Source organism: Musa acuminata, chromosome BXJ2-6, assembly GCF_036884655.1.
Source record: "Musa acuminata AAA Group cultivar baxijiao chromosome BXJ2-6, Cavendish_Baxijiao_AAA, whole genome shotgun sequence".
In the NCBI taxonomy this organism is placed as follows: Eukaryota; Viridiplantae; Streptophyta; class Magnoliopsida; order Zingiberales; family Musaceae; genus Musa; species Musa acuminata.
In genome coordinates this window covers 5,051,865-5,067,499 of record NC_088343.1, presented here as the reverse complement: position 1 = coordinate 5,067,499, position 15,635 = coordinate 5,051,865, and the positions used below count along the sequence as shown (strand labels likewise).

The window sequence follows — 15,635 nt, the reverse complement described above, 5'->3', positions numbered from 1 at the left end:
ACAGTTTCAATTGAAGGACAAGACTGAAAATATTCCTGGTAAGCTTCCTCCTCTCATGCCCATCTCACAGGCACAAAGTAAACCTGAAATAGGAGCTAACAGACATAGAGGTAGCAAATTGAGCAAATAAAATGGGCATACAAATAAGATGGATGTGTTGTCACACTATTCAAAGTGCAAAAGATGTGACGACTTCACCATCATCAAAGACCTACCGAAGGTTAAGTTTAGAAGCCTCCTCTTTTGACCCTGGAAGAGGCATAATAAGCATCATAATTGGCATAATATGTCCACCAAATTGAACAATTCTCTGGTGTTAATCAAATGGGTCTATAGCATTCTTACTTCTAAAGTACAGAAAAGCTTCACATGGCCATGAGATCTGAAATGAACAAAAAGTATATGAAGGTGACATGGCTTACCTAATATGGGAGATTCAGATCAGTGTGGTGAATACTTATACTGTCCATCCACCATTATATATTCATTAGCAAACAACAAAAAGGTGATGCTGTTCTTGTAAAAATGCTTCCATCATATGGAAGTCAAGCAAACTAAAACTGAAGCATTCATACGTATGCGCTCGTCAACATCTACAAGCAGTAGTTCTCATGCATCAAAGTTAACCACTAAATAATCAAAATCATCTTTTTAAAAATTGAACCTTTCAAATTTTCAAGGATTGCAATGACATAATGGCTTCTAAAGAAACCACAAGCTTGAAGTCATAAATTAGCCAACTTAGGGATAATTTGGGGTTATTAAAGAAATGCAGTTGATTTCCATCTTAGCAACACTTATGGGTGGAATGACTGCAATCAATGACAGGAAGATGGATGGCCTCCGTAGACCATAAATTCAAAATCAAAGGTGCAATAACAAGTTTATTATAGGATGCCAATTCAATTTGACAAAGCAATCTCCTCAACCAGAAGATAGTCACATATCTATCAATCATAACAGATTTGGTTCACTGAGCCCAGGTTGTAAAATGCTTCATTAATAGACTTCTTATAGCTAAATCTTTGTAATGCAAAAATATTTTTTTTCCACAGAAATACAATTAACAAAGCAATCTCCTTGACCAGAAGATATTCAAATATCTATTCATCAGATACACATACACAGACCCGATTTAATAAAGTTTCTATGCAGGACTGGAAAAGAGTTAAAAAAGCAAAACCAAGTTCAGTGTACAATGCTTAACTAAAAGGAGTCTATATAGCTAAATCTTTGTCATACGGCAAAGGATTTTTCCCACAGAAAGTGACTTCCGTGATATTTAAAAAAGTAATTTGGATTTTCAATATTCAGCTACAATATCGATACTCATTTTACATAAGGAAAATAAAAGAAAAAGGGTATTAAATATCTATGCAAAATCAGTCCATATGTTCCAGTCAACTATGCGATTGTGGTGGCTATTTCGGAACGTATCAAGTTCCTAATCTCCATTAAGTGTTCATCATTAGATATGTTTAACATTAGACGAAGGTTTGTCATAAATGCTTCCCGTTCCCAACTTATTGGACCAGAAGCATATAATGCTATCAAAGTGGACCGATATGCATTCAACTCTAGCTGATGAATTTCTTCTTGCAAGTCCTTTCTAGGAAGAGATGACTCGTTTTCCAAACCACAATAAGTTTCAGCATGATCAGAATGGCCATACAGTTCTCCGGAAGGATAGATTACATACTGCTCTGATGACCTACATGGACTGCTACTGACACTACAACTACCAACAGAGGATGAAGTACTTTCTGCATCACTGGGTCCTGAAATCCTGACAAGATGATTTTGCTTATCTGAACTTGGTATTCCCCTTCCTGGATCCACTTTAGAACTGGTTCTGTTGTTAAAGGAAGAATGCACATATTTTCCATCTAGCACTTTTTCAGAGGAAGCAACATCGTCTAACTTTTCCATAAAATGTATTGTATGCTCAGAAGTTATTCCTTGATTCCTCCCATCCTTCTTAATTGCCCTCATCTTTCTTCTACCATAATTGCACAGCTCAGCGGGAAAAGAAATATCAACTGCCCTTTTCTTCGTGCCTCTACAAAACCTCCATTCAGTTTTCTTAGAAAAATCATGATTTTCAATAGGAAAACAGGTCTTTTGAGCAGAATTATCAATCTCCACACATGACTGAACTATATGGTATCCAGACTTCCCTCCTCTCCAGTGACTGCTTGGCATTCCACCGTTTTGTTTCCCAGAATCCTGATGGCAACAACACGACAACTCAGGATTTATCAAAATAAACAATTAACAAAATATTAAGTACTCAGTAGCACTGACTATGATACTGAGTATAAAAAGAAAAAGGATTAAAGCAACTGAAAAGAGTTAAAACTATATAAGATCAACTACACTTGCGTATTTGAATGTTTGAGCCACACATAAGGATATCGATAAAGCAATCATAATGCATATGAACTTGGATCAAATGAGGAATAAAATAATGAGATCTTACCTTATCAATCGTCACCCACTTGTCACCTTGCCAAGACAGCGGTGTCCTTATCTGAGATTTGTGGGCTGCGAACTCCCCGGAGGAACCAAGAAGCCTCACAAAGCAGTATTTTTCATCAATGACCAACAGAACTTGTGCGAGTTTCCATGAGTTGTTGTCGAATATCTCAACGACATCACCGGACATAACATCCTTCAGACTCCCCACCGGCGGAGGGCAAGGTCTGATGGCCTTTCTTGGCAATCTGTCCACCGCCACACTGCTATCCGTTGGGTACCCATCATATCTCACAGAATAGTGATGCCCATCCCCGGAGATGATCTCGGCACTCCACCAGGAGCCCGATGGCACCTCCCTCCTGTTCCAAACCTCCACCTTATTGCCCTTCTTAAACATCACGATAGCTACACGACTGCAGCCCCTCCGACAACCCTACAAACACGGAAAATAATCAGCACGTAGCAAACACGATCAGACGACCGATAATAGATCAGATTTTTGTTCCTTCTCTTTTCATCATCTTAACTCAGCATTGCCGAGTTCGAAACAGAAATTTTTTCTTCAGAAAGCAACGATCGATGGAGTCGCCGACTAAGCAAAAGCTTGCAAGAAACCATTCGAACCAACCGAGAAACCGATAAGGATCACTGACCATCCAATGCGTGCAGAAAGAAACGAGAGAAAGGGAAAAGAAATCGAAAGAAATGCCAAACGAATCGACAAATTACAGATGATCTCAAGCTGATCCCCGAGAAAACAAGGAAAAGATTACGCACCGACGACGGCGAGAGAGATCGAAACTGCTTCTTCTCGAGAATTTTCCCCTCCTCTTTTTGTTTTTCTTTTAATTTGCCTCCTCTGCTCTTCGCCGGCTTTTATTTTTCCGCAACAGAGGAATTACATAAAATTCGAAATAAATATAAAATGGAACCGAGAGGGCCTATCAAATCCGGCTTTTTGCGGTGCCTCTCGGTTCCGGGATTTACGAGGGGGCGTGAGCCGATCTCAGCCGTACAAAAACCAAAAGAACCGGGTCACCGACGGCTGAGATCACGAGAAGGAAAGACGCGATCGAGATGGAGGAGGATCTAACGGTCTTGATGTGATCATTAACGAAAGCGGGTGCGTCTTCATTGTTAGACTTGGCTTTGTGGGCACGGCTCGTCCTCCGGAGGATGACTTGTGAGGATTGGTTGGTTTGTGCTGAAAGCTTCCTCATCTTGTCAGGAAAGGAAGGCGAGCATGGAACGTTACACACGTTTGGAGTGTGGATTTGGACATCACGTCTCACAATTAGAGTTGGTGATTCTCTTACATTTGTGGCATTGGATTATTTGCTTTGGTCCAAAGCTCTGTCTAGAAGACCATAAAGACCTAATCGAGGGATATATTATGTCAGTAAAATCTATGTAGAATATTTTTTATTATTCCAAGTTTTTTTTTCTACCATAACTGAGATTCATTTTGGCTTTAGTTTAGTAATTAAACATCAAAAAGTGAAAGATTAACGATTTCATAAAATCGGACTGAAAAAGAGTCATCAAAATAATATAGAAACAATAACTCTTATCACTACATTTTGTATGTGAATTATTTCCATAGCCACATTTTGTATGGGAGATGACATACACTTGTAGAGATTTTGATGCAGTGAGGGATGGCAATGAGTGTAGATTCAATTTGAGAAAGGGTCGAGCAAATGTTGTGTATAGAAGGTTTACTTTTTGGGTGGGAGAAGAATCTTTCTAAAGGGGGAGAATGAAAACATTCCTCAGGTTTTGAGTAGCTCTATGCTTAGATTAAACATCTATTAGTTTTAAGTTCGCATTAAGTTTAGAGAATACGGCATAATTAGTATTCTTAAACCTTTTATCCACAACATTACTACAAACAGTTCGGAGCATGAATTGTAAATGCACTGATTGCAACTATAGCCTTCATTAATTTCTGTAAGTGCACTGGAATGCCTAACCTTTTGTGTGCGTGTGTGAATTGTGCCAATGTGTATTTCCAATTCATTCTTGGGACCTTTTGCGCTATTATTCTAGGAATAGATGCCATCAGGGGAGAACATGCATGTGCTTGGTAGAATATAACATGTCTTCTTCATATCACCAAGAAAGGGTACCTTCCATGTCTTCTTCATATAAAGACACGACGCATATAGACCCATGCAGCAACACAAGTTGTACATGCATGGTTAAACTTGTAGGAACAAGAGAAGGAAAACTAAAGTAATAACTTGAGATAGAACTGTTGTATCATGTTGTCCTCGTTGTTCTCGGTTTGTCATCTTGCCTCTCTCTCTCTCTCTCTCTCTCTCTCTCTCTTGAATCGTCCTGAAGCTTAGGCTCCTAGCCAGATATTGCATTAAGGTATGTCTCAGTACATCAATAAATTGAATATGGGATCACTGTATGAGAATAATGTTGATTGATTACTATGAGGAAATTAACGATTACCGCATCCCTTTGGTGCCTTGCATCGATAACATTCCCTTCTGCTAGCGAAGTTGTGATGATTGCAGCCCGACCTGCATGCCAAAGAATCGAACATGCACAAAATATTATAGTAATGGATAGACAGCGAACATGTCGACGTGAAAGAGAGATCAAGAAAGTGTGGAAGGGAAGGATACCTGGTGCACAACCAGTCCCCGGACTTCCAGCCGCCGCCACCGTAGGTGATACCTTGTGAGCCTGCCATTTCACTGTTGTCGAATCCGCCGATGACGCCGACAGCGGATTCATCCCTGAAGGCGCCACACGAGTGGCAGCTGGATCGACTCGCAAAGTTATGACCGCCGCATGAGCAGTACCAGTCTCCGGGCCGGACATCCGAGACGGCGCCGAACGAGGACCCTACGCGACCGCCTCCGAGGCCGGCGTAGTCGGAGAAGTCGCCGCTGCACAGCCTGGGGTGACCGCATTGCTGGCAGGAGTCACGCCTGCTGAAGTTGTGGTGCTGGCATAAACTGCAGTTCCAGTCTCCTGCCCGCCTGCTCATCCTCCTAACATTTCATGATATCGAGTTCTCAGAAATTATCAACATAATCTAATACTTCCACTTTTGTAGCAACTGCTGTTACTCGGTATATACATATTAACTAGCTTACTAGTGGGGATTAAGTGCGCAATGGAGGATGAGCATAACACCAAGTTTGGAGTCGATCAGAAACTTTTCTGAACAAAGAAATTAACTAGCATTTATCTATAGGAAGGACCCGACAAAAAAATATCTGCATATATCCAAGAAATAGTATATATATCTTAAGGCATACATAAATAAGCTTTTCTTATAGTACGTACGTAGGTTGGTAGGCTAGAGAAGAGAAGGTACGGTGGAAGAGGAAGAAGGAGGCATTAGGTTACCTGATCAATAAAAGGTGAGACAGGTGAAGAGTAGGGGATAAGGAATAGGAGACGAGATGAGGCGACTCGGTGAGGGGCTCCGCTGCTGTTGTTCGTTGGGTGGATCGGCGTGGCTTTTATACATGCTTGGACCTCAATAATTGAGAATCAAGATTGGGTGCGGAGTCGAGGGAATCATGTCCTTTTAGTTTCCCTCCTTTTGCTTCATGCACTCACCGAACAATTGAGTTGCAGAAAACTCGAAGGAAAATAATAGAAAATCGGCTTCGAGAAGGATAAACTGTGGTTCGAGTCTCCCTCAACTTTACATGATTCTCACCCTACAAATCTTCTGTACAAGGACATGAAATCTCAATTATTACCCACACACAAATCTCTTTTTTCTCTCTCTCTCTCTATCTCTATCAGTCTCTTTATGCCTCTCTTTTTCATACATATAAACGATGGCTAAAATTAAAAAGTTCTTAGTAACAATTATGCAACGGAGATCATTCTAAGCATCTACAAAAACCGAGGCTGTTTTCTAGGTGATCGAATGTGCCTTCCCCGAGTAACACTGCTACTTATACTGCAATCACGTTAAAATGACTTAGCTTTCCTGTGCAGATATATGTCAGGCTCCACTCGTAGCCAAGAATCGATTCCCATGGGGCAGGCAATACCCATTCCAATCCCTTGAGTCATTATCGCATTTAGCTTCCCCTTTAACAATAATTGAAAAGGCCATGGATTCACTTTCGGAAGCTTAGCTTCGTCAGTCGGCTTCAGATTGTCTGCTCCCTGTTGACATTTGTCTGACAAATCTAAGAAGATTAGGGTTTCAACGATAACGCATGAGAACATGATCTTGTCCCCATCTTGGTTGGGTGACGTCTACGTGGCGTCAAGAGCATGAAGCCATGTGGAATGGACATGAACTGGTGCCTTCGTGTTGCCCTAGGATTGGGTTAGAAGGAACATGGAACACATACATGTACAGAATCAGCAGGCAACGTGAATATTCTGCTCACTTATTATAGCTCTGTAAAGGAACGACCCTCCACCTTATTCCCCCACCTACAAAAGGAGTCGGGCCTCTTTTCAAAGTACTCCACTATCTAAAGGCAATTAGATGGGGAAACAATGGCCTTTACTATGTCGAAATTTCCTTCCTTCAGGTGAATATTCTTAGACACCATAGAGAACTAAGCTCCAAGTTTAAAGAAAGCAACAATGTTCTGATGTATGCACCTAGTAATTCATACCTCGAAGACATCGTTTTCTCTTCCATCAAGTGTAGATCATCAGGTCGCCATTTTTGAGCTTTAGCAACAATGTTTCCCAGTCAAACACATGAAGAAGACAGACAGGTAACTATCGACCTAAGCAATAATCTACACGTACATTAGGACATGAGTATATACCAAATTGATCCGGTCGTTCGAAAACTGAGCACTGGATGCTTCTCTAAAATCGAGTATACATATGATGGATAAATCGAAGATAGTAGCATCTACAACTTTTTGCCGCGATTCTTCAATTACTTTTATCTAAGATAAATGTGTGCGTAATTGAAATCTTGATAGTAGTGGACCGATATGACAGTGAATTGCGTTTCATGCACCAGTTGTAGGACTCTTCAAAGAAAAATATTTGAGTTTGAGTAAAGGTAGACGATGGAGGAAGCCTAAGAGTATGGTCTAGACCTTCTTTTCCTTGGATCTAAGCCCTTCTTTCTCCATCTTTTATTAGTTATCCAGGTTCAGTCCCCTCTCTTTCTTTGACCCATTATTATACGTGTTTATCTTGCCTTATCTTCTCTTTCTCATGGCATCATTCTTCGGGGGGCTTTCCAGTCTATTTTTTATCCTCATTCTCTTGAATACAAACTGTGAAACTAAAGTAGCCAACAAATGGATTGCATGGCATGGTGTATAGGTTTACCACTTTTGATCCTTCAGCTGTCTCCCTTTCTGCGTCCATTCTGGATTATTTATATGTAGCTAGCTATATATCACTAGGTTGAAACAGTATATAAATGTAGAGTAACATCACTAGAAAAAGAAGATAAGGGAGGGGCACTTTTGATGTTCCCGTGGGGTGGCTTTTATACTTGCATGGACATCAAAAATTTAGAATCAAGTCTGTGTGTGTGTGTTTGTGTGTGAGTTTTGGGGATGGATGTCGTTCTATGCTTAAGTTAGAATTATCATATGCTAACAATACGTGTTTTAGAGATTAGAGAGTGACATCATTATTCTTTCGAAGCTCTAGTTAGAATTAATAAGTGAAAGAAATGATTATTTTACATTTAGAAACGATATAAATTGGAGTCGGGCCTCTTTTCACACTCCACTTTGTAAAAAGCCAATAGATATATGGAGAAAAATGAGATTTTTTTCCTTTGTCAATATTTCTTCTTCCAAACGAAAATTCTTGAGAAAATTATTATTCAGATTGTGCATTGAATTACAACGTTAGCTTTATGGTTCATAAATTTCGGAAAGGAATTCCTGAAATTGTGAACGTCAGGGTATATTATTTTCCTTGGAGTTATTCCAATCAGCTAGAGTTTTAAAAAACTAAAGACAGTCGCATAATCTACAACTAAAGCTGAACATCGTGACGTTGCTACCGTCGCTGTTGAACTCAATTAAATCATAAATCTACTCAAAGAACTCAACTTCAATTCCACCGTTACTCCTACAATATATTGTGATAATATTGGAGCTACCTACTTATGTGTTAATCCAGTATTCCACTCCCCCATGAAATACATTATCATCGACTTCCACTTGATGCGAGATTAAGTTGTCAGACATCAACCACATATTTCTAACTTGCATATGGTTGATCAACTAGCAGACTTACTCATAAAACCTCTTGCCCGTAAACTATTTTCACTGCAACGGTCCAAGATCGATATCCTTGATAGAAGCTCAATCTTGCAGGGGCATGATAACATATAAGATTTTTTTAACTGTACGAGAAAATATCTGAGTAGTTGAGGAAAATCCTCTCTGCTAATATGTATAAATAGCCATCAAGTTCACTATCTCAGACATACTTTATAATTACATCTCATATTCTATCATGATTGACCCATAAGTTACTACTACAAGCTTTAGATTTTACATTGTATTCCATTCTCCATGTAATAGGTGGAGCATTGGACTTAATAAATGCATTAAAAGCCTATAATGAACATATTCAACTTTTTCATGATAATGAATGTTAAAACACCCCAATCGTTAGTTTATTGTTGCGTATATTTAATGTAATATTTTTTTTAGCTTTGAAAGAAAAAAGAAGAAGAAGAAAACATTATAGGCATACAACGCGCACACACATCCATAGAGAAGAAGTGCAGCAACACAGAACTCGTACATGAAACATCGTTAATCCTCTAAAATTATTGTAGGTGGTCGGAAGCATTAATCCCAATCTGTTCATTCGGTCATGTCTCCCCTCTCTCCGGCCTTTTTCCATAGGCTTTAAATGCCTGGAAGACAATTAAGTAATCGTTTACCCATTTAGTAATTAAATATTGGATTAACATGAGAAGATGGAGTAGTGTAATCGAGAGGGGTCATTTACCGCATCCCTTGGGTGTCTTGCATCGATAACATTCCCTTCTGCTAGCGAAGTTGTGCTGATTGCAGCCCGACCTGCCGAAGAGACGAGCACAAATTTTAAGAGAGTGTATGATCTTATATAATGCGTAGTGCATATATAAGGAGAACAGCGAGTCTCTTCACTGGTAGACAGGATGATACCTGGTGCATAACCAGTCCCCGGACTTCCAGCCGCCGCCACCGTAGGCGACACCTCGTGAGCCAGGCGTTTCCTTGTGGTCAATGTCTTTGGGGGTACCACAAGAGTGGCAGCTGGATCGGCTGGCGAAGTTATGAGCGCCGCAGGAGCAGTACCAGTCTCCAGGCCGGACGTGATCCGAGACGCTGAAGACGAATGAGGACCCTCCACGGACACCTCCGAGGGCGGCGTAGGAGGGGTCGCCACTGGACGACCTCAGGTTGCCACATTTCTGGCACGAGTCTCGCCAGCTGAAGTTGTAGTGGTGGCATGACCAGCAGTTCCAGTCTCCTGGCCACCTGCTCATCTTCTCAACTCCCCTACCATTTCATCATAATATTTCCGAGAGATTAAGAAGCAAGCGCGCGATGAAACACAAACAGGACAAGAAGCTTGCATGCATGATAGGAAGACAGCAAGAAAAAGGACGTTTGTGTGAGCGAAAAAAGCTCTATCCAATCAAATGGGTTATATATATATAAGTTCATGGGAAATATGCATCGAACTCCTCTAGAGAGTTCCGTCACATAAATAAGATAGCAACAGCTGAGTAATGGTGGAGGAGGAAGAAGCTAGTATTAGGTTACCCGATCGATGAAAGATGAAGAAAAGAGAATAAAGAATGGGAGACGAGGCGAGCCGCGGCCGGTGAGGGGTTCTCGTGTGTATCAACTGATGTCCTTCTTTGTTTGGTCCATGCATGTATACTCACCAAACCATTGAGTCACAGAAATTAAACTGGAAAGATAGGAATAGAATCGTCCTTAAGGATATCGCAAATAAATCTGCGTGAGAGATACCTCTCTTCTCTCTCTCTCTCTCTCTCTCTCTCTCTCTCTCTCTCTCTTAACTTTAAATGATTCTCACCCTACATATCTTCGTAAAAGAACGTGAAATCTCAATTATTATCCCATCTGGATCTTCATTATTTTCATGATGTCAGTACTAACACGAACTTCAATCAAAACATGCAATTACTTATGAGAGTTGAATCAACATTATGACAGCCTCCGTTCCGATCGATAGAGCTCAGAAACAATTCCTGAGTCAACAATACCATTACAATCACTTAGCCGTTGTCGCATGCATTTTACTTGGAACCCATCTGAACATAATTGTATTCGACTCTGCAGGATTTGCTCTCATTTGAGAGTCTTATTGTTCACAAATCTACCGATATATAGAAGATTAAATGTTCAACAAAATCGACCACTGCATCATAATCCGATATTGAGGGGCTGATGCTGCTGACATGCATGCATGGCATCGGGAGCGTGAAGCCATGTGGAATCAACGTGAAGTAGTGTGGCTTGGTGCTGGTTAGGATTGGATAGGAAGGAACATATGTGCAACGCAGGTAATATTGTGCAGTATATATCAGCAGACAATGTGAATATTAGGCTCACTAATTATAGCTTTGGAAGGGAACGTCGACCCACCTCTCATTCCTCATCCTCAACAGGAGCTGCTCCTCTTTTCAAGCTCCCACTTTCTAAAGGCTAGTAGATAGGGAGTTCTCTTTTAAATGAATATTCTTAGACATATATGGAAAACAATATTCCGATGTATACGCTGAACTTAACTTAAACATCATTTTCTTTTCGATCAATTGGAGGGTTCGATCACCTTAGCAATAATATGTTTCCCGGTCAATGTCATGGAAGAAGCCTTGGCTTTCTTTGACCATCTTAACCTTTCTCTTCTCTTCTTATGGCCCATTATTTTTTTGGCACACATATATGTTCTCTCCATTTACGGTCTGCTGTTGGTCGCAGTACAGATGCTGAGAAGAAGATCGAGCAAGTATATAATGGTGAGCTGATGGGATATGTTCTTGGGAAATGCTTCCGTGAGCATCGTCAAAGCTCGACAAGTAGGTCCCATGCCATGATGTATATGTTTCGACTGTAATTTTTAGGGCAAGTGGGGCCTACCACTACCAATAACTTCGCTAGCAAGCTGGATTATTTGTGTGTACTGTACTATATATATATATATATATATATATATATGATTTTGATTTGTTGCACTCCTAAGTCTATGCATCACTTCACTTCACCTCTGGTTAGGATGATTTAAACGCAATCACATAGTTCCCTTTCTATTTTGTGACCTCGTGATGTCAAAAACACCAAAGTGCGAAGTCTAACCTCTCATCTCGTTGAGATGCAGATACCATTAGCTTTTCTCGAGTTGCGTAGAGTGCAGATGGAAGAACCAGAGACATCATCTCGTTGTTCATGAAAAGCTCGGATGGTGACCCCTCCAAACCAAAGGCAAAGATAATGATGATGTCCATAGCGATTGATTTCCTTGAGACTCGAGGTTACATAAGCACTTGATATCCATGACACCTAAGAATATTCATTTAAAAGAAAGAAATTTCGACAAAACAAAGGCCATTTCCCCCATCAATTTGCCTTTGGGAGGTGTACGTAGTTTGAAACGAGAACAACGAGGTGGCTCGTCGTTCTTTGTCAAAGCTATATATAATTGATGAGCAGAGTATTCACAGTGTCTGCTGATCTCGTAGATGTAATGCGTTCCATGCGTGTTGCGTCATGTCCGATCACAGGGTCACCTACTTCATATCGATTCCACACGGCCCCGACGTCGTCCCTAACGCGTCTTGTGGATCATATTATTCGTTTTCTATCTGTTGATGGAATTAAGATGGGGCCGATCGAGTGCATGCATGCCCTCGTTGGGAGCGAACCTACGCAGACAACTCGATGCTCTAAATTATGAAGCTAATAAACTTTACCAGAGTGAATCCATGCCCTCCTTTTGCATTATTGTGAACGATTGAGGGGTTGAAGTGGGTGGGATTGATTGCATGCCCTCATGGAATTTGATTCCTAGCTTGGAGTGGAGGCTGGTATATAGTGCATGATCAAGCTAAGTCATTCTGTTCTAATATGCAAACGCAATGCGCTTTTAGTGTTCAAGGCTACTCCAAGATCATGTTCATGAATAGTCTAGAATTCGCCAGGTTATTCTAAATGATAGGTATTAGGCTGTCTGGGTGTCTTGTATATGAATAATCTTCGATTGGCATTACTGTTGTATATAGATGAAAATAGGAGGATTTATAATTCCGATTCATGCAGTAATATCATTTTGAATCCATTCCAATTTGATTTGATATTTTCCTCATTATAATTATTCGGAAGAGATATCTACACAAATTAGTCTTAGCTAATATTTTTTGAAAATGTATATCTATTTAAATACGAATCACATAAAAAGAAAAATAGTCATATCATAATTGTTCATGTTGACTCCTTAGTAACATAATCGATATAGTTTCCACATCTTGCTCTCTCTTATTAAAACCCTAAGATTTTACAACCCAAACCCTAACCCTAATTGTCTGGATATCTTTGGAAGACTCATTATACACCAAATTATTGAAGGCCCATGGCATGCAAGTATAAAAGCTGCACCGACCCCAAGCAAACAACAGCAGATCAGGCTTTCAGTACTAACTCGTCTCGTCTCCCCTTCCTCGTCTATCTCACCTTCCATTATTCAGGTAAGAATGAAAGGACTTATCCCTCCCTCTCTCCCTCATCGTTCGCTGCTTCAGCCAACGAACTCAGCTGTTGCTTGCTACACAAAGAGCCTATGTGTACCACTTCTCATCCCCATGATGACTGATCATTAGGACTTGAGAAGATGAGCAAGTGGACAGGAGACTGGAACTGCCGGTCTTGCCACCACCACAACTTTAGCTGGCGCGATGCATGCCAGAAATGTGGTAACCTGAGGTCGTCCGTCGGTGACCTCTCCGACTCCACCGGCTCCGGCAGCGGTGGATCGTCGTTGGGTTTCACCGTCTCGGGGCACGTCCGCCTCGGAGACTGGTACTGCTCATGCGGCGGTCACAACTTCGCCAGCCGATCGAGCTGCCACTCGTGTGGCGCCGTCAAGCAAGACTCCACCATCGGCGGATCTGACAGCAATGACATGCCAGGCTCACAGGGTATCGCCTACGGTGGTGGAGGCTGGAAATCCGGGGACTGGTTGTGCACCAGGTACCTTGCAACCTCCTTCTGTACGTACTATTATTCTTTCTTGCATGTCCTCATGCCGAATCAGTGAATGGTATCAGAGATCGAGGCTTAAAGTGCGCTCTTTGTTCTCCTGCTATATATTATTGCAGAAAAATAAGTACAGGTTAAGAGACACACATAAAAGAAGGAACAAGCTTTGGTCTGCATATAGATTCCATTTTGAATCACAATCTACTAATTCGTGTATGCATGCATCTTGGCAGGTCGGGCTGCAATCAGCACAACTTCGCTAGCAGGAGGGAATGTTATCGCTGCAAGGCACCTAAGGGATCCGGTAAATGACCCTCACAGTAACCAAACATAATTAACTAGTAGATCGATACTGATATCTTGAAACAATCTGTGGTTAGGTGCTTAAGCCTAGGGAGACTAAAGACCATGCAGAGAGAAGACGATGGACCGAGTGAGAAGAATGGGACCAATTAGTTCTACTTCCGATCCAGCTTTTGTTTAATGCCAAAATATTGGGCGAATAATTTACATGTTGCAAGTGAGACTGTCTTGTTAGCTTGTGTTTGTTATGTTGTTTCCGACCCTTCTCTTGCTTTTGTAGAAGTTGTGTTGCTGCACTTCTTCCTTGTTATGAATATGATAGTGTGTACGTACCTATGTCTTAATATGAAAGGTCCCTTTTCTTTCTAATATGGAGGAAGACAGACATGTTCTGTTCTCTCGCTTGTTCTTTTGACGTATTCTCTTCCATGATGTTAGCAGTCCCTCCCAGTAATGGCTTGGCATGTTAAAAAAGGAGTAATTATTTTCCACCACCACTGTTGGAGATGCAAAAACGAAAAGTGAATCATATTTGTATGAAGGTCAGTGGAGATCACACGTATAGGTCTACATCGTCATTTACCACTCACATGCAATTTTCCATGCATGCAACTTCGGGCATAAAACCAAGATTCTACGTGCTTGAATTTTGTCGGCTTTATCTTTTTCCCTAGTGACGACGTTATTCTACTTTTATATATGTAGTATCTAAACCTGGTAATATGTACATGAAAACGAAGGAAGAAGGAACCCTAAAAGAGAGACAGCTGAAGCCAGTCGGTGAAGACATTCCTAGTCAACCGCAACATGCACCACCACTTGCATTTTGGGTTTTGGTCATCTTCATGGCATCATTTTCCCGGAGAATCGTATCAGCTTACCATTACTTTACCTCTGCAATTTGTATTCAAGAGACAGAGAACATATAGAGAGACTACATGCATAGTGGTCGATCCTGATAGTTGCAAACCCTAAAATAATGCCTGCAGGTGAAAGAGAAGACAGATCAAGAGTAAAAGCAAGATACACATAACTGGTCTAAAAGATAAATATAGGAGAGGATAGACCCTGGATAAATGACAAAAATGATGGTCTAAGCCATACATACACTCTTAGGTTACTTCCATTGAACATCTCTCTCTTTTTCCCTTCTGTATCATTCTTTCTTTTGAAAGCTTCAGTGTGTGGTGAATGAAATGCATAAAAAGGCTTACTCTCAGAGAAAGTATTGAATGGATGGATCAGGGAACAAGTTACAGATAGGAGGCTCCACTCACCCAGCCGACCCCTATGAAACAAATCAAGCTGGAATCTTCGATTTAGTAATTTTACTCTCATGTACCTATGAGAAGTCTATACTTTGCCCATCAACAAATTATACTTTTAGTTATGGATTTTATTTCTATATCTCGATAGTTTTATTTGCAACAATCTCTATTCCTATAGTTAAAAACCGCTAATATTACTGTGTGATTGAATCGCAGTAATAGATGCTTTTTGCCTGCGGTGATTTAAAGTAAGGAATCAACGTTAAAAGAGCATGCAGTGCTCAGCTTAATTTCGAACAGTTGGATCAAACTGGTGTATGCTAATTTTCTCACGTACGTATAATTATTTCTGTAGGTCGACATGCAGTTACCCATT

The 15,635-nt window shown here is 40.7% G+C and overlaps 4 protein-coding genes across 4 annotated transcripts; 1 reads left to right on the top strand and 3 right to left on the bottom strand.

The window, feature by feature from the left end:
- Positions 1-1,281: 1,281 nt before the first annotated feature.
- LOC135613424 (uncharacterized) lies at positions 1,282-3,588 on the bottom strand. Its single transcript, XM_065110454.1, has 3 exons — positions 3,256-3,588; positions 2,480-2,911; positions 1,282-2,226 (listed from the first exon to the last, which is right to left on the bottom strand). The coding sequence occupies exons 2-3, from the start codon at positions 2,873-2,875 to the stop codon at positions 1,405-1,407; spliced, it is 1,218 nt and encodes a 405-aa protein (XP_064966526.1). The 5' UTR covers positions 2,876-2,911; positions 3,256-3,588; the 3' UTR covers positions 1,282-1,404.
- A 759-nt stretch (positions 3,589-4,347) lies between these two features.
- Positions 4,348-5,934, bottom strand: LOC135613423 (uncharacterized). Its single transcript, XM_065110453.1, has 4 exons — positions 5,851-5,934; positions 5,118-5,489; positions 4,942-5,012; positions 4,348-4,833 (listed from the first exon to the last, which is right to left on the bottom strand). The coding sequence occupies exons 2-4, from the start codon at positions 5,483-5,485 to the stop codon at positions 4,826-4,828; spliced, it is 447 nt and encodes a 148-aa protein (XP_064966525.1). The 5' UTR covers positions 5,486-5,489; positions 5,851-5,934; the 3' UTR covers positions 4,348-4,825.
- Positions 5,935-9,418: 3,484 nt separating this feature from the next.
- Positions 9,419-9,949, bottom strand: LOC103988235 (uncharacterized). The gene is made up of 2 exons (XM_065110678.1): positions 9,606-9,949; positions 9,419-9,497 (listed from the first exon to the last, which is right to left on the bottom strand). Exons 1-2 carry the CDS (start codon positions 9,947-9,949, stop codon positions 9,419-9,421), a joined length of 423 nt encoding a protein of 140 aa, XP_064966750.1.
- A 3,371-nt stretch (positions 9,950-13,320) lies between these two features.
- Positions 13,321-14,154, top strand: LOC135614366 (transcription initiation factor TFIID subunit 15b-like). The gene is made up of 3 exons (XM_065111666.1): positions 13,321-13,679; positions 13,922-13,992; positions 14,069-14,154. Exons 1-3 carry the CDS (start codon positions 13,321-13,323, stop codon positions 14,074-14,076), a joined length of 438 nt encoding a protein of 145 aa, XP_064967738.1. The 3' UTR covers positions 14,077-14,154.
- The last annotated feature ends 1,481 nt before the right edge of the window (positions 14,155-15,635 follow it).